Below are 18,525 nucleotides of genomic sequence, written 5' to 3' on the forward strand. Positions count from 1 at the left end.
CTTATTGATGGCTGATTTGTTTGAAGGATAAGTTACCAGGAATTCCCTGGCATTTTGGATTTAACATTTTGGTCTAAGATGCTCAGAGTTTCCCAGCTGAAACTATGGTTGAGCCTGACCATGTAATATTAAGGGATTTCATTTTGTTCTCTCACTGCTAGTGTTCATGGATGTGTTCTACTAGTCTTCTGTCTGTCTGTTCTAAATAGTGGCTGCTATAGTCCTTACATTATATGTTGAGATGAGTCTTGCTTTTTCTTCTTGGCCTACTGGGTCTTTTTATTTGCTTACGACATTTTAGAGGGCTTTAGTTGTTGTGTGCTATGGCGATGTGTGTTGGTTGTTTCTGAGATGTTTTTGATATATAGTATTAGCCCATTCATGCTTGTTTTGATTGTGCTATAGTGGGTTAGATCAGTGTTTCTCAACCTTGGCGACTTTCAGTCCTTTGGACTTCAACTCCCAGAATCCCCCCAGCCAGCATAGCTGGCTGGGGGAATTCTGGGAGTTGAAGTCCACAGGACTGAAAGTCACCAAGGTTGAGAAACACTGGGTTAGATGGTCAGCGCTTTAATAAAGTTACAGGGTATCAATTTTGTTGGACGATGATTTAAAGGTAGGTACTTCGTTTTCTTTTCCTGGAGCTGTGGATTGCTGCAGTGCACTTGTACTATTGTAGTTCTTACGCTGTTCCTCTTGTGGAAAGTTGGATTCCTCCTTTGGTAAAGGAGTCCTGGTTGGTATAGATTGTTTTTTTGATAGACTTCCATTTTAAACTTGCCATCGTTTGCTTTGGTGATGAGGATATCCATGAAGATCTTCTCTTCTTTTGGAATACAGTATCTTCAGACATGCCATTAGACAGATGTGAGGCTGGCACATGGGCAGAAAGAAAAGAAAATAACAGCTCACTTTGGATCCAGCTTTAAAGGTCTCCTGACAACAGAAGTGCTTTGTTAGCCAAACCATGAAGGTTGTGCCTCAAGGCCACCTTTCTGAGCATTACAATATTTCCAGACCCTTATTACATTTATATTATGCTGCACCTAGGAATGGCTAAGGAAAATAGTTGAGGAGGTTAGAGGTTTTTTTTAATTGTACTCAATAGATTTTTGTTTAATGACCATCTTTATTTTTAACTCAATTTACTTCAATGTATGAAATATTTAGGGTGTTGCAGCCCTGAGTGAACTAGTCCCTCATGTGACCCACATCCTGATTTGAGTTTTGAGATTCATGGTCCAGAGAAAGCAAATGTTTAAGGAGAGAGACTCCTTTGATCAATTATTAACTACAGTGTAAAGTTATTTTGTGTTGCAGGTAAAACAGCAAGGGGGTTAGGGTTAGGATTAGTGTTACTCTGCATCAAAGCCATCAGAAGACGCTCAGGCGAGATTGAAGTGACTTTATTGATTTGATTAATAAAATTGCCAATCTCATACAGATGACTCCAAGAGACTTAGATAATTAAAACAAAACCCCAAAAGATAAAATGTCCTTAATTATTAAAATATTAAAACAATTTAAAAACCAATCAGTACATTCAATAGGAGAACAATCTATTCAGAAACAGTACAGTAGTACTATACTATATTGTACTGTAAAAGCACCCTAGGTTCAAAATGTCATGAAATGGGGAAGGTAAAGTATATGGGAAAACAAACTAGTTTCCTTGGTTCAGAAATAAATAAACCATGGCTAACCAGAAACTAGGTTTTATATACTAATATACCCAATGACATAAGACAACTAAAATTGCTGTATTCTCCAAAAATGTTTTAAACTAGAATAACAGATTTCCTTTCCTGTATTCTCAGGACTTTGTGCTATTAGTTTAAGAAATGAACAACAGAACAGGCTGTTGTCTGGTAAAATTATCTGTAGTGCTATGTTTAAACACAATTTGTAAGAGTACCAAGAGAAAACGAATTGTTAAACAATGTGAAAATATATAATTAATAATCAAGCATTATACAAAAGGAAGATTTTTCAAGTAAAAAGAGAGAAAACTTGACAGTTGAAAATCTCAACACACATGCAGACACTTTCCTACATGCATAAAAACCAAGCAGAAGGCAGCTTGATTTATATAAAGTAAAGGCAGTCTCCACTTAACAACCACAACTGAGCATAGAATTTCTCTCATTGTCATAGGTCATTGCAGTTATTAAGTGGTCACCATGTGACCTCACTTGAATTTATGACATTTTATTATGTTGAGCAGGGGTTGGAGTAGAAGACCTTCAAGGTTCCTTCCAACTCTGTTATTCTATAATATAGCTTATCTCCAATGATGATGTAACATCAGCTGGAATTCTATTCATTAAAACAGAAATGTATTTTGTATTTTTACATCATATAATATTGGTAAATTTTTAAACAGTGAAATAGCATTTTCTCTCTTAGGAACCAGAGCTAGCTTATTGAATTTCTAAAATAATATTATACAACAATGGCAGCAGTATACAAGTGTGATTTTTTGAAAGGTAGTTATATCCTAAGTAAGATGGCTGCCATAATTTTGCAAATCCAGGACTTTCAAAGACAGTTTGCAATGCAACATACAGACCCTTCGTTCAAATAAAACAGTGGCTGTCTAGCTTGGATACATGGCTTTCTGAATTATGATCCATTAAGCTTAACAACCTACCAGCCATTATAACCTGCATGACAGCTGTTTGTTAAATCCTGCATACCAGGAAGGATTTTATCCCAAGCTGATGATATGGTAGGTTGATTAAGCCAATGTGCATTATCATACACAGCTGATGGGATACAAATTATGTATCTGTGGTAGCCATTATGATATTAATGTCAATTTTAAAATAACATGATAAAAACCATTTTTCCATTTTTTTGCAGTGAAATGTAACTGGGTCATACACAGTGCCTCTGTTATAGGAAAAAAAACATTTTAAGACTTCAACCAGTCTCCATTTAAAAACAAACAAAGCCAAAGCCTGTTTCAATACAAGATAAATTCTTCTGAGTTAAGCTAAATAGAACTAGTACATTTTCCCCACTTACTATTTGAGTAGAAAAGCTTCTTCAAGTTGAAATCAACTTCAGGTTGATGACTCTGGTCATCTGTTTTACAACTCATGAAATCATAGATATGTCACGGTAATTTTCTCATCAAATTTGCAAGAAGTTAGCCACTGCTTTGTTCAGAGGTGTTTTTTTTTCAATTTGCAATTTAGTGTACAGCTCTGGTCTTTCCTGGTAATACTGCTCATATATGATACTCTTTTGCATGCTCAGATCAGACATCTAGTGGGAACAGTAAACTCTCAAGATGGATGAAAATCCAGATAATTGCAGAGACAGTTCCATACTCTTTTCTTGGCAATAGCATGGAAATGGTTGTCCTTTCCGTTGTCTGGACATGTTATTTCCTGCTCTCCAGATTTATTTTCAAGGTGGTCTCCCATCCAAACATCCTCACCAGTTTTGTCCTGCTGACCTTCCTTGAAGTCAGCCAAGGATTGCTACCATGTTTCTCCAAAAAATAAGGTCAAGCCTTATTTTAGCCTTCAAATATACGCTCTCCTCCAAAAAGAAGCCCGAGTGAAGCGGGAGGGCGTGGCCCACACAGGAGGCAGCCCTTCCCTTCTCCTGTCACTTCATGGAGGTTCAGCCCTTTAATTGCTGCCCACTGGTTAACTGAGCCAGTGAAGGCTGTGCAACTTGGCCCAGATCTCCAGAGCACCTCCCCAGCTGCCAACCTACACACCCTTTTCCTGCCAATCATTCTTTATTGGGATTGCAGTAGGGACACACATTTCCAAAATGCTCCATCTGAAGGCCTTCAGCTTTGCAATTCTGGGAGGTGCATCTATGCTGTGATCCCAAAGAAAAAATGGTGTGTGCGTGAGAGGGAGGGAGGGGGAGGGAGGGGGAGGGAGGGGGGAGGGAGGGAGAGAGAGAGAGATCTGATCCAACCTCGGAGAATTATCCAGGTCTGGCAGCAATGTTCTCTCCATCTCCCCCTCTCCCCGCCCCCTCTCTCTCTCACACACACACATAGGTCCCACACACCCCACACCCCTCCCATGGCAGCCACATCCCTTCAATAACCTGCTTTCCTATTCCATTCTCCACTGCCACATGCAGGGAAAGAAAAGTAGTCTGTGGGACTACTTCCAACTTCATGAGGGTTTTTTTTTTTTTTTTGCGAGGAGTTGGAAGGTCTGAATTTCTGGTGTTTTTTTCCCATTGTCTCACAGACTGTCTGTCCCTCTGTCTGTCCCTCTCTCTCTCTGTCTCTATCTATCTATCTGTATGTTCTGGAGGTGGGGAGGGCCCATTTTCTGGCCTCTTGGGACATCTATGCACATCATTTGTCACCTCCCCCACCTCCTTAAGCAAAAACAAGCAAAAAGGCCTGTTTTGGGGGCAAAAATGGGTGGAAATGGCCATCTGTGTGCTCAGTCACAAAGTGGGAGGGGTGATATGGGCGGGGCAGTCCCATGGTCCTGTGCAGGCCAGATTAATGGCTTTGGTGGGCTGCATGCGGCTACAGGCTATAGTTTGAGGACCCATGTTCTAAAATATATTAATAGTGAGCTTTGGCTCTTCTGTATAACAATATACTAAATATGTTATCAACTTGTGCCACAAAATAACTGTTTATGAAAATGCAGATAGTACTGAGGTGGCCCAAAGGTATAGTACTGTAATTTAAAAATGATTTTTACACCCATTCCTTGCTATAATTACTGCAGTTACAAACTTAATTATAATTTCAAGCTTTATGTGCTAGCAATGGAAAAAATGCAAATGTTTTCCAGCATGCATTGCTCGAGTGTGAAAATAGTTTTCTGGGTCTTGAAATACTCTGTCTTCTAGGCAGAACTTTTTTTTTCTTAATTTCCAAACAAACCGTTTTTGCCTTCCTACTGTCAAGTATCACTTTAAATGTAGTTGTAACTTTAAATAATATTTCCACACAGGTAGTTAGTAAAAAAGTATTTTACAATGTTAGGGTTACACCGATGCAATCAATAATGTTAATTTTAGGTGACAGATTGAAGTTGTGATAGCAATGTTGTGGGATTAACTCTTCTAAGACTCCTTGAAGTCAAACTAGTCTCCTGTGTAACACTAAATGCAGTTATTTCCATTTGTGGAGTTGGGGTGGGCATGGCCTGCATGTGACACATCTGGCCCATCGGCCGCTAGTTTGACACCCCTGATGTAATGCATAAATAACAATATTTAATTTAGATCATATTATTCAACTGCAATGGCATGAAAGTACTTCAAATCAGAAAACTCTGCATGAATGTAATTTATATTGCAATGACAGGAGATGACTCTCAAAAAAGTATATTTATTTAGATATAAACATTAGTATATTTATTTTCTTCAACAGCTCAAATTGACTTCTATAGAGTTCTCCCTTCATTTTCTTGCCATAACAGTATTCTGCAATGGAGGGGGATTAAGAGAGAGAAAGAGGAGAGAAAGCGCAAAGTCACCCATAGAGCTTTTTCAACCAAGAGTAGACTTGAATTTGATCTCCAGATTTGTATTCCAAGTCCTGAATCACTATGTCATACTGAATCTTTCTAGCCCCTATCTTTTGCACATCACATCAGAATTAAACTGAAGAACAGAATCCACTGAACTGTTAAAACCACCACCCAGTTCTGTGGTTTTTTACCATGCAACTGTTGAAAGACAAAAATAAAATTGTATCAATCAAAAGAATATTGATTCTTCTGCATTAAAAGAAGAGCCATTTTGCCACAATATCTATTGTCTTAATTCAAATCTTTTAGGACTAAAATGCAACAAAGTAGTTAAAACTTGACTGTATAAGATGGAGAGAGGAAGCAATTTTGACATTCTTTGTGTCGATTTATTTTTACACTGTGACAAAAGTACTTCATAATGTTGATGTGCATGAGCTGACCTTTAGTTTGCAGTAAATATCATCTCATCTAACATTGTTAATTTGTCCTGTATGTCACAGAGTAAGGCCTTAATACTGTTATCATTTTTTATTCTAGCATTCAGTAGACTTTTTCATTGAAATAGCTATATTCCTCAAAACGAAAAAAAGAGTTTAGATAAAACAAAACAATCTGTTATTTATCCAACGTCGTACAAGCCATAAAAGATTTCTGATGTCCATTTATACTTGGTAACATGGTAAAGTTTAAGTGTTCTCTCTGTTTATGGGAGTTTATTCATGTAATGATTAACATAGCTACTATGTCTGAATTTGGCTGGTATCTTGAAGGAGTGAAGAGATGTTGCCATCTAGATAAAAGAACACTGCCTTGCTTTTCTTTTGCCTTAGAAATGGCAAAATACATGCAAAAGAAGTGCGGGTGCTATGATTGCACTTTCAAAAAGGAAATCCTTATCTCTTATTTCCTACATTAACATAGTGTCTCATTTAGAAAATATCTTTCTCTTTGAGTTCACATAATTTAAAACTTGTAGCTGTGACACTGTCACACCAGTTTTCTTTCAGTTTTAGTAATTTCTGGTTGTGAAGAGCACTTCCTGTTTGCGTCCTGTTTCAAACACTGCATTTTTCTGCCTTGGAGGAATACGCAATGAAGTATTTACAAAAGGAGATCAAGTTTTCCCTCAGAACTAAGACCATGTTCTGGAAGCATACTTTATGTAGATCAGGGATATCAGGGATATCATGGCCATGTTACGTGACATATCGGGACTTTTTCATCCTGAGCCAAGGTGGCGCAGTGGTTAAATGCAGCACTGCAGGCTACTGCTAGATCAGCAGTTCAGCGGTTCAAATCTCACCGGCTCAGGGTTGACTCAGCCTTCCATCCTTCCGAGGTGGGTAAAATGAGGACCCAGATTGTTGGGGGCAATATGCTGACTCTCTGTAAACCGCTTAGAGAGGCCTGAAAGGCCTATGAAGCGGTATATAAGTCTACTGCTATTGCTATTGCTATTGCTATTTTTCCCCCTTCGCTAAAATGAGCATGGGCATGGACAGTGTGTGACACATCCGGCCCGTGGGCTGGGAGTTTGTAATAGTTAAACTGTTAACCACAGAATTAATATTAGGTAGTATAATAACCTGCTTCCTAAATCATGGGTGCTCCATCAGTGCAGGTCTTTAAACAAAGTTTGGACAGTAATTTGTCTGGGATTGCCTGAGCATTCCTGCCCTGGGCAGTGTTTGAACTAGATCTCCACAAGATTCCTTCTATTCCTATGATCCTATGAAGATTCCCACAATGAATCAATCAATATTTCAAAAGTGTCAGACATGTTTAGAAGATACCAATTGCTTAATCTAAAAAAAGTATATGACTTTTAGTTATTTTACTGAAAGGGCCTGGTATAAAACCACATCTTTAGAAATAATGTGTAGATGCAAAGGACTTCAAAACAAGGGAAATCCTTGCTTTAAGAAAAACAATATATAATTCAAAGTGATTTTTTTTTAAAAAATCACAAAAAAGAGTTTTAGGAATTTCTTTAAAATAATGAGTGCATGATAAGAATCTCATTAATAGAATTCACTAGGCTACTATTTTCTTAATTTGTACCGTATTAACTTATTGTGTATTTATTTTAACAAAGCCACACTATGATTTTTCTGTAACTTAATATAAAGACAAAATTGGCCCTAAGCTAATCAGACTTTGCATTTTATTCGTTTACAAGGGAGAAATGTCCCAGTATTAAATGTCTATTTAAATAAAAAAAAGAGAAACTGAAGGAAAACTTATCTATCACACTTCTACGAGGTGAAAAATAGAGGTAGGTTTCTGCAACTTATAAAAGCAAAAATGAGGCAAATATCTGCCCAAGGGAGAATAAGCAAATTATTCATTGATTAATGTAGCATTATCTTAACTTACATAAAAAGCTAAGTGTATTCAGACCTGGTTATTAATTAGAATATGAGGCTTTTAACATCTCATTAAATGCTGACAATCACTTCTATACTGTCTGTCAGAGTGTGCACAGTGTGACTACTATTTTGAGACAGCCCAGGAGCAAATTACAGTACAGAGAGGTTTGTCTTACAAGGGATAGATAGATAGATGATAGATAGATAGATAGATAGATAGATAGATAGATAGATAGATAGATAGATAGATAGATAGATAGATAGATGATAGATAGATAGATAGATGAGAGGCAGGCAGGCAGGCAGACATAAATGTACTAAGCAAAGCGAGGCAATCAATCAATCTTCAACTATAACACAGAAGCACACAGGGAGAGAGAAACCACCCTCACAGGGCCTCACTTATATAGACAGTTTCTTAAAGTGGCAGTAAACCTTCTGACTCATTCTCATTTCATCATCTTGGTTTACAGCCTTACAGCAGCTGGTCAGCTATTAAATCATTACCTTAACATTGTCATAATGAAAATAATAAAAGCATGTTCATGTAATCACAAGTTCAACTCAACTTATATTTGAGTTATCCAATTTTATCTAACATTATCTAACATGGATCCAACAATTGATATATTAGAAAAAAGTTAACTAATTAGTGTACCAATTGATAAAGCACAGAACATGTACAAATGTGAGAGGAAGAAAGGGAGCAAATCCTAGTTTTATTTGTACAAAGACATGCTGCATTCAGGAATGACATTGTTGAAGAAGACCCATCTTAGTCTAACAGTCTGAAAAAAGTACTGCCAGTGTCCATTAGATTCATAAATAGTAATAGCAACAGCACTTAGACTTATATACCACCTCACAGTGCTATACAGCCATCTCTAAATGGTTTACAGAGTCAGCATATTGCCCCCCCCACACACACACAATCTGGCTCCTCATTTTATTGATCTCGGAAGGATGGAAGGCTGAGTCAATCTCGAGCCAATGAGAACCGAACTGCCGACAGCTGGCAGTCAGCAGAGGTAACCTCCAGTACTGCATTCTAACCACTGCGCCACCACGGCTCAAATAACAACACTGGATAATATTTTTTTCTCCAAAAGTTTGGCTCCTGAACAATTTTTGAGATTATGATAGACCCCTTCAAATTGAACACAAATATAATTTCAAAATGACTATCACATAGGAATCTTAAAAAATATGAAGTTAATTTTAATGACTACAATGTATTTTAATTACAAGATGTTTCTGACATGCTACATGGATTTAACACGGCTAAAAGTGTTTTGTTGCTGATTTTCATTTGCATTGCATCTCGCTGCAATGTTCAACAAGTCAGGCAGCATTGATGGATTCCAGTTGCCTTGATTCTTCTTTTTCCATTATGGCAAGGTCCTGGCGAAACCTTTCACCATATTTACCACTGACTGCACTTAGATTGGCAGGAATTAAGCCCAACTATAGATGCAGAAAATGAAACTTCATGTTGCACTTCATGGTCTTGTATACTGTAAGTTATTTGTCAACCAGTTGAATGTAATTTGATGCTCTGTAATTCTAAGAAAATTCTCAATGGGATCCTTGAATGCTTTCCAGGTGATTTTCTATGGCCCCACTGACAGATCTTTGAATTGTTCATCATTGATAATGTATCTGATCTGTAGACCAACAAAAATGCCTTCCTTAAACTTGGCATCAGTTATTTTTGGAAAGATCTCTCTCAGATGGTAATAAAAACCTTCACCTTCCTTGTTCATCGCTTCTACAAATTTTTTCATCAGTCTGAGCTTTATGTGAGGCAAATATCCTTGCTGGATCAACAAGAGGTTCATGTGCCATGCTTTTCTGTCCTGAAACCAAATTCTTTCAGAGTGGCCATTTCTTTTTAATGTAATGTGACACTCTTGCACAGCTGTCCTATTCCCATATGTAACAACAGCACTTGGCATATCTGAGCTGCATTCCAAGCAGCACAGCCACTACTTTTAGATCTCCACAGTTATTCCAGTTGTACTTGGTTACTATATGTACTTCAATAACAGTTCCCTGTTTTCATGTATTTCCTTCAGGTGTGCAGCATAGCCAACAGATACTAAAGATTTTATATACTAGCATTGTGTAAAAACAGAAGATTTCCATAAAATGATATACTGTGTGTTAAATTACAGGTTATTTTCATAATTAGCAGCCAAAAGTCTGTAAGATACAACAAAAAGTGTTCAGGAAGCAAAATCTTTGTTGCCCAATGTAATGATTATACAGAATATGAATTATATCTATAGTATTGTTCAGTATTTTAAGTGCACTGAATCTGAAAACCTCCTTACTTACAATCAAATCTAAAGGACATTAATATGAAATCTATATTGACTATGGCATCCCGATATGCAACTCTTTGTATTAAAAATATGTGGAATGAAGTGTCCACATCCCACACATGCTGTTCCACATACATTATTTTGATAGCCACAATAGGTTTATCTCCATTATATTCAGAAAGGCTCCTACAGATTATCTTATCACAGACATAAAACATACACCGATAAGTGCACATGTACAAAATACATTTTAAATCAATCCAAATGGGTAGCTAAGGATTTGTACAATTTGTAAAGGAAGTCCTCGATTTACAACTGTTTACTTAACAATGGTTCAAATTAACAACATCCTTCATTAAATTAGAAGTTATGACCATCATCCTGCTTTCACAGTTATGTGACTGAAATTTTGGTATTTGGCAACTGTCCGGCATTTACAATTACTTTGCAGTGTTGTGCAGTCACATGATCACATTTTCCTATAGTTTTCTACCAGTTTCTGTGGCAAAAAACTTGAAAATTACAGTCCAAATGTTATTTAAAAGTGGAGGACTATTTGTGATTTCCTGCCATTTATGATCACGTTGCTGAAATTCAGCAGGGCTAGAAGTTTTCATCTCTCTATTCAGACTGAGAACATATAGATTGGTGAGAATTTTTTTGTTTTTTACCTGCACTGTTTTGTTATTTTAGAGGTGCTCCATCTGATTTAACTAAAGAATTTGACTGTGCTCCAGAATAGTAAAAAATTCTACACATTTGTACACAACTATACTGATAGAAGAAAACAATCATATGCAATATTACAGCCTGCACATTGTTTTCTCACCATCATCATTTTACCCATTGTCTATCCACTGTGGGATGAAGAACTTCTTTCGCAAAGTAGAAGATTTTTCCCAGATGTGCATTTTCTCTATGTTTAGACGTGTTCATATAGTTGTTAAAAGGTTAATATTAATAGTAACAAACAGTGTACCAAGTTTAACTGAAAGATTAAACGCTATTTTCATATTTTGCCCCCTCTACTGCAATCATAGTTACTCAAAGAATACTATAAAACATAGCCCATAGCTATAGAAAGGTTACATCTTCTAAAATAAATGCACAGTATTCTTTGTCAGTCTTCTGAAAACTGTTAAAAAAACAAAGTTCTTTTAGGGGGCCTTTTCTTGAGTTTATAACCGATGCCAACTTTTTGTTTCCTGTTTTATTCTTTATCTTTTTGTGCCCTTAGATGGGGGAAGGGAGGAGGCTGAGGTTATTGTTATCCTTGTTATGATTGTTCCTGACTGGCTTTAACTTTACCAAGGATGTTTTAACTTTTGTTTATATGCCCTGTAAGCCATTGAGAGTGATCTGATTAAAGCAAGGTAGAAGTATAGTCCAGCAATCAATCAGTAATCCCATGCAGTTTCAGAATGTACCAACCTGAAATAATGGATCCGAATTTGTACCAATCAAATGAAAAATGTTGATAGATTGGCAAGGAAGTTTTCAACCAATCCCAAACTATAAATGTGTTTTTAAAGAAGTGTTTTACATCATGCAAATTTTGAAAAATCCAAGATATGAAAATAAAAGAATGTGAAGGAAGATTGATCATGGACTGAAGAGGCAAACCATACTGGCAACATCTGCTCTACCATGAGAGAAACAGGCAATATCTCTTACAGACAACCAGTTCTTCTGAGCCAAGGAATCTTCCATATGAGCTACAGCCTGCTTCTTTATAAGGGCCTATTCATGAACAAGGCTAGGGAGCGGGAAATGGTATCAATCAAAAGCTGTGTATGAAGAGCAAAGAAAGGAACTATGTAGCTCTCTCTCTCCAGGAGAAAAACCAAGAATTAGGACCGGCATTGTAATGTCTTTCCCTCTGCTTAGAAGGACTAAGACTTGACTTATTTCTATCCCTTTCAAAGAAAATCTGTAAGTACTCGAGATGGTTCAACAAGATGCTTATATTAATCTAGCTGGTTTTAAGATTTTCATCAGAAATAAGTAAGTGTACAAGATCTGGTGTCATCAAGGAGGAAAACTTATATACTGTGAAGGTTCTCACAGTAAGAATATTTCTAGGTGCATTTAGCAATTACAGTATCATTTACAATTCCACCATTTCTCCCTATAGCCCATAAACAATTTATGAGTTAAGTGGAAGATGGCAAAGATCTTCCTCTTTGTCTCTGTGTGTGTGTGTGTGTGTGTGTGTGTGTGTGTGTTTATAGGAGTTTATTTCTATTTCCAGATGTTCAGGTCCCCTATGTAGCAGAATGAGAAACAATAAGGTATAGTGGTGATGGTACTGCACGCAGCATAGAAATCAGATTGGAGACTCTGGGCTAGTCAACCTCTCTCAGCCCTAAAGTAAGAAGTCAAAAATAGCTAAGTATGCTGGACCAGAGTAGAGTATGATCCACAACCTTCAATGAGGTGGTCTTCATCCTGCAGTAGATTGATTTGGGCTGATCAATGTCATCAAGCATATTAATTTGGGGACAAGCTAGTGACACAGAAAAAAATCTACAATTTCTGAGAGGTAAAACAAGAAAATGGTTGCTATATTACACATGCTAAAAGCTTCCTCATTAGAGGTAATGACTGGATCTTTGCTTATCGCACATTGCAACTTACAAAATGGAAATTTATGACATGAGTTCTACTTTTATTGCCTGAACTTGTTTTTATTACTTGAAAATTATTGAAATGAAACAAAAAAAATTCAGTTCAAGACATAGGATTACATGTTGCTTCCCTGCTCCTGCTAGAAATTGATGCCCTGAGGCATATTTAGAACTAGAAAAAATGCTAAAGATAAATGACTATCTTAGAACAAAGTGGTGTAAAGAGGCAGCAGCTGTAAATTATTCCCAGTCTGATGAACAATGCAAGAAATATCAGATTGTTCAAGAACAGACAGAACAGTGCTATAAAATTAAATATAAGTGTGAATGGAAAACCTGTTTTAGGACTCTAAGTCATCCCTTTTTTAACTTAAAAAGTTTTTTTTTTAAAAAGAAGGAAAAAATGAAGAACTTAATTACCGGTAAATATGAAGGAAACTAATCAAATTTTATCAGTCAGCTATGCATTATTTAAATAATGCAATTCATACAAAAAAATACAAGCTAAGTGTTCAATTCCATTAAAGCAGTTTTCACTGACAAAGCTGGGGAAGGATTGATTATTCTCTCTTTAGATCCTAAAACACTTTCAAAATGTACTTGAGAATCCATAAACTGCAGAATGAAAGAGAAAGTCTGCAGTTCCTGCAAGCAATTTCACCCCAACTATAGCAGAGCCTAACATAGCATAACTGAAGTACAGCAAAGATAATAGCAATATTGTAAGACAACACAGCTATGGGTTTTAATATTTGTATTACAAATTGTAACATACTATTTCTTCAATTTGCATATTGGCCCCATAGTTTACATTCCTTTTTTGAAATGACTGATAAAAGCAAAAGCAAAAAAAGAATCTAGAAAATCCTTTAAAATTATCTGTTGCTTAATTTGCTACTGTCAAGGAGATATCAGCTTTGTTAGAACAATTTCTATTATTTGTGATAAAGTTATTTCTTTTCTTCATAAAAAAATTTATAGACTAATTGAACATGCTACAGATTAATTATATATTAAGGCCAGAAAAAAGCACTCTGCATAATGTGCAATTAATTAGTATATGGAAATTTGCTGTGATTAAGGTATGTTAAAGGTTCCAAGTCAAAGAAACCAGAGTTTATCAATTACTAGCCTTGGTAACTAAAACAGTGCTTAATGACATGCCTCTTAAACCTAGCTGCCATTTTTGTGCTTTGTGTGAAGGTTTCTAAACTATGTTGCTAATAACTGTTAAAAAAAAGTATGCTAGATAAACTTTCACAGAATGGCAATGTTAATCTAGAAATGAACCTATTTCCTAACAACTGTCTTTGGGACTGTCTAAATGAACTAATATAATCCAAATGTTATGGTTGTACTGTTTGTCAGTGGAATGGATACTACTGGCAGATCAATTCTTCCTTTCCATTAAGTCACTACCTCAGGCACCCCCAAATCTGTCCCAGAGGACTGACAGCCCATACTCTTAGGCTAATTGTATTTAAAATATTTCAAAAAATGATACTTGCTTCTGTTACATTGCAGCAGATCCTATGATGGTCGAATCATACTTTTGTCATATTCAGAAGCACAGGTTTATTTAGCAGTTGTGTTTTTTTATAATTGTTTCCCAGTAGGCATATTTATGACTTTAAAATTAAAAAAGCAACAAACTAGCCACCTTTCAGAGAAATCTTTTTATGTGTGTGCAAAAAATGCAAAAAACTTTCAAACAAATTATATCAAAATGAAATGAAAAAAAGATGCACTTCTGGATATTAATTAAAGCTGCACATTATATTTTCTATGCAAAGTAGTCTCATTAAAAGTTCCTGTGGTTTAAAAGGTGAAATTTACTGCACAGTGTACTACTTATATGTGGTGCAATTGGATTTGCCCATATAGTCAGTAATCTTAACAGACTGTTCAGCAGCAAATTATAGCTTATTTATCTTGTACAATCAGAATAAATTTTGATTGTTACATTATGATATTTTCAATATCTGATATCCTCAAAGGACCTTATGGAAGCTGCAGCTTACCTGTCATATTATTTATTAATAAATTATTTATTCTTAAGTATATATATACAAAATATTTCTGAACAATGCAAAATGCACTTGGTATATAATGTCATTAAGTTTTGATCTTCTCATTCTTAGATTTTATGTAGAGTACACCCTAATTATTAAGAGATTAGAAGCACTATCACAAGTGTTTGAAAACTTCATTTTATTCTCTCCTATACACATTCCATTTCTGATACTATTTCACATTTTGTGCTTATTGCTAAAGAGGAAAGGCACAAAAAGTTCAAGACAAGAGAAGGAAGTAGATACTTTTAATTATGTTTATAAAGTCTAGAAGCATTAAATCTAAAAATTAGGTATCTGAAATTCCAGAGAATCTGAAATTCCAGAGAATTTCAACATAAGTTCAAAAGGCATAGAGTTCCTAAGATCAACTTGGAATACTGAAAACCAAAAATAAGAAACAAGTACTCCTGGTTATAAAACTAATCTATTCTCGTTACTGAAGGCCTAATACTACCATAGGCATTTATGAAATGAAATTATAAAACATTCCAATATTATATTTAGGATTGACAGAAAGAAATGCTAAGTCAGCTATAAAAATAAATGCTTTTGGAAGTTAACACCAAATATGTTCCAGTAAAAATGCATCTTAAAGATATTAACATACAATAACATGAGAGGAAAATTAGAAATTTCACAAGTTTCCTTTCTCTTGAAAAAGATAACTAAATTTAGCACTGCAGATAAGATTTGTTTGGGTAACTTGCTTCTTTTAAGAAATTATATGTTCTTTAAAAAGTAAATGTAACTTCTATTCTTTTCCTTCAAAACCAAAACAACCCAAGCAGAAATCATAGTAAGTAGAAATAAAACTTTAAAAAGCAGACAATACAGGTAAATATTAAAATGTATCATTTACTATCAGCAAAAATCAGATACTTGAGTTATGAGAGAAATACTTTTAAACAGGCTTCAAGATCATGAAATGCTCATGCACCTAAGGAGAGAATGGTTTTTGAATAACGTAAGGAGGATGAATTTGACAAATTGACTACAACAAGAAAATATTGGTGCTGCCAGCATTTCAACAACATAGTATCCGATCAGTTACTGTTAAATATAAGGGCAACAACTCAGTTGATCAACAGCCAATTTCCCACATAACAGGATAATACATTTTTCTTACTTACTATAACATACAAGAATGTTTTCTCTTCTAGTTAGATCTAGAATTGCAGAAAACTTGTAAATTTCTCTAAAAGGTGTCATTAGGCCATGCTTAGTAGAAGAGGATCAAATTATTGAATAAACCTAAAGAGCTTTTGAAGAACATCTTACCTAGTAAATGCATTTGGAAGCACTAATATTTATAAATCATAGAAATCAAGAATGTATAGACAATTACTGTAAATAAAGGAACTTAATCAAGCCAGCATACCATCACCAAAGACTTTGGTGTAACTTTAAAGTAATAAGAAGTTGGTCTACTTTTTGTCTTCTGTGTAATAGAGTATTACAATCCCAATACACTGAGCTCGCCTTTTCAGTAGGCAATGTTTGATTTTAACCTCTGTCAAGGTCTTCTCTTCAACCTTTCAACATGCAAACATGCATTTAAATTGTGGGTTAAAGTGCAACAGCAAAGACAGAAACCTAAAGTGACAGAAATGGGCTGAGACTGATATACTTTAAATCCAAATTATTACAATATCAATAGACTGAGGCAATATGTGTGTATTAACTAAATGTCTATGGAGATTCTCAGTCATCCAGGTTATGCTTGTCCCAAAGGTGCTTTTTCCAAGAGGCAACTGGACTTTTTGGTTTTTTCTTTGAAGATGTTTCACTTCTCATCCAAAACGCTTATTGGATGATAAGCAAAACATCTTCAAAGAAAAAAAACAGAAGGTCCAGTTGTCTCTTGGAAAAAACACCTTTGGAACATTTGTGTATTAAATTCCTTCTAATAACCCAATTGAAGAATAATATTCTGGACAGCTGGCAGGTTGAAATACATTACTCCATTAATTTTTAAAAATATTTCCCTTTCCACTCTTTCCATATATTGCATCTATTTCTTAAAAGCTATTTTTAAAAAGCATCAGCAGTCAGTAGTCTGTTGTTATAGCATATTTCAGTCTCAACTAGTATTACTACTTCTCTTGGGCCCCTTGTTCTCTAGCAACACAGGATCCGGAAGCAAGTATTGTAATGCTTTGTATTTTCAATTTAGAAAATGGTAGGTTAATGGTATCTGATCAAATATCACTGTCCCTGTTCAGAAAACTTTAAATACACTAGCCACCACAGGAAGCCATTTATTACTCAGATTAAAGTAAGCACTGTGCATTTCACCTGCACCACACCCTTTCTGGGCTCTTGCCCATGTTCTCACGGCTTGGCAATTCTTCCCTGGAAATCTGCTGCCAGGTCATGTTTAAGGTGTCTATGATAACCACACCGTCCTACTCAAGTAAAATTTGCTAAAAAGAAAAAAATACAAACAAACCAACCACCACCACTCCAAGTTCACCAAGACTGGAACACTGTCCCGCTTGTATTTCTTTACAAGCTCAGTCTTAAACTGCTCTCTAAAGCAGTGGTTCCCAACGTGGCGCCCACGGCCCACAAGGGGAGCATGATTTTTTTTAATGGGGGCAATTTGAACCTTGTTTAAACCAAGCTAATGTCCTTTTAGGCTTCCTCTGAATGAGTAGAGTTCACTTTTTGAGTAAAGTAAAAATTATATGTGGAGGGGGATCAGGATTTTAAAGATGCTTAGGTGAGGCATGGCCACAAAAAAGGTTGGGGACCACTGCTCTAAAGTATGCACAGCAAAGAAAAAAAAAGAATCCCCAAACTCAGAAGTTCTCACACAACATTTCACGGTGGTGTGTCTTATTAACCACAGCCAACTTTCATTCTTGTTTTATGGACTTTTGATTCCGTGCAAATATTTAAATCTACCCTACAGGATGGAACCACCTTTCGTCTTCTTCCATTCCCCCAACTTTTTTTTCTTTTCAAAAGCCACCACGATTTTAAACGGAGAGACGAGATTGGGGAGAGGGAATAAAAGAAGCCGAAGAGGGGTGGGGGGAGGAAGAAGTCATCGGCCACGCACGACTCAAGAACAAACTTCCAACTTTCGGCGCGCCTAACTGACCCGGCGTCTTCCCACAGTCCAGGAGAGGAAGAGGAGAAGACTTGGGCGAGCAGGGACATCCCTCGAGGAGGAGGAGGAGAATGGGGGGGGGGGGCAGAACCACCGACCTGGAAGCAGCGCCTGCCTTAAAAGCAACCACCCCACTTAGCGCTACTACTCACCCCATGAGCCAGTCCATGACGCCACCGCCGCCTCCTGCAAGACGCCGCTGCGGTGCTGTGGGCCGGGCGAGCGAGCGAGCAGGCAGCGGGTCCGGCTACGTCCTTGCCTGCCTGCTTGCCTGCTTGCCTGCCTGCTGAGCTCGCTTCACCGTCCGCAATGGCCTCGGAGGTGACTCATGGGTGCCGGTCCCAACGCGGACCTCGTCCCGCCTGACTCCTTCGCGTCGCTGCTGCCTCCGTCCGAAACCGCCGTTATTTTTTTTTATTCCTCTCCCCCCCCCCCGCCCCCCGCCTCCGGGCGGCTCCGCTGGGTTCCCGCCCCCAAGGCAGCGCCCGCCGGGTTCCCTTCAGCCAACCAGCCGAAGTAAGCGAGCAACACACACCCT

The 18,525-nt window shown here is 36.8% G+C and overlaps 1 protein-coding gene across 1 annotated transcript in view; it reads right to left on the bottom strand.

Moving 5' to 3' along the window:
- The window catches only part of MOB2 (MOB kinase activator 2), a 120,838-nt gene extending 102,572 nt beyond the window's left edge, over window positions 1–18,266 (bottom strand). The window contains exon 1 of the mRNA XM_087716566.1: window positions 18,140–18,266. Coding sequence (XP_087572692.1) covers window positions 18,140–18,156 — 17 coding nt within the window. The 5' untranslated portion in view covers window positions 18,157–18,266. The remainder of the gene's footprint in view (window positions 1–18,139) is intronic.
- Between the last annotated feature and the right edge of the window lie 259 nt (window positions 18,267–18,525).

Source organism: Thamnophis sirtalis, unplaced genomic scaffold (assembly GCF_051295495.1).
Source record: "Thamnophis sirtalis isolate CommonGarterSnake01/CBP01778 unplaced genomic scaffold, rThaSir2_p1.2 scaffold_1, whole genome shotgun sequence".
Classification (NCBI taxonomy): Eukaryota; Metazoa; Chordata; class Lepidosauria; order Squamata; family Natricidae; genus Thamnophis; species Thamnophis sirtalis.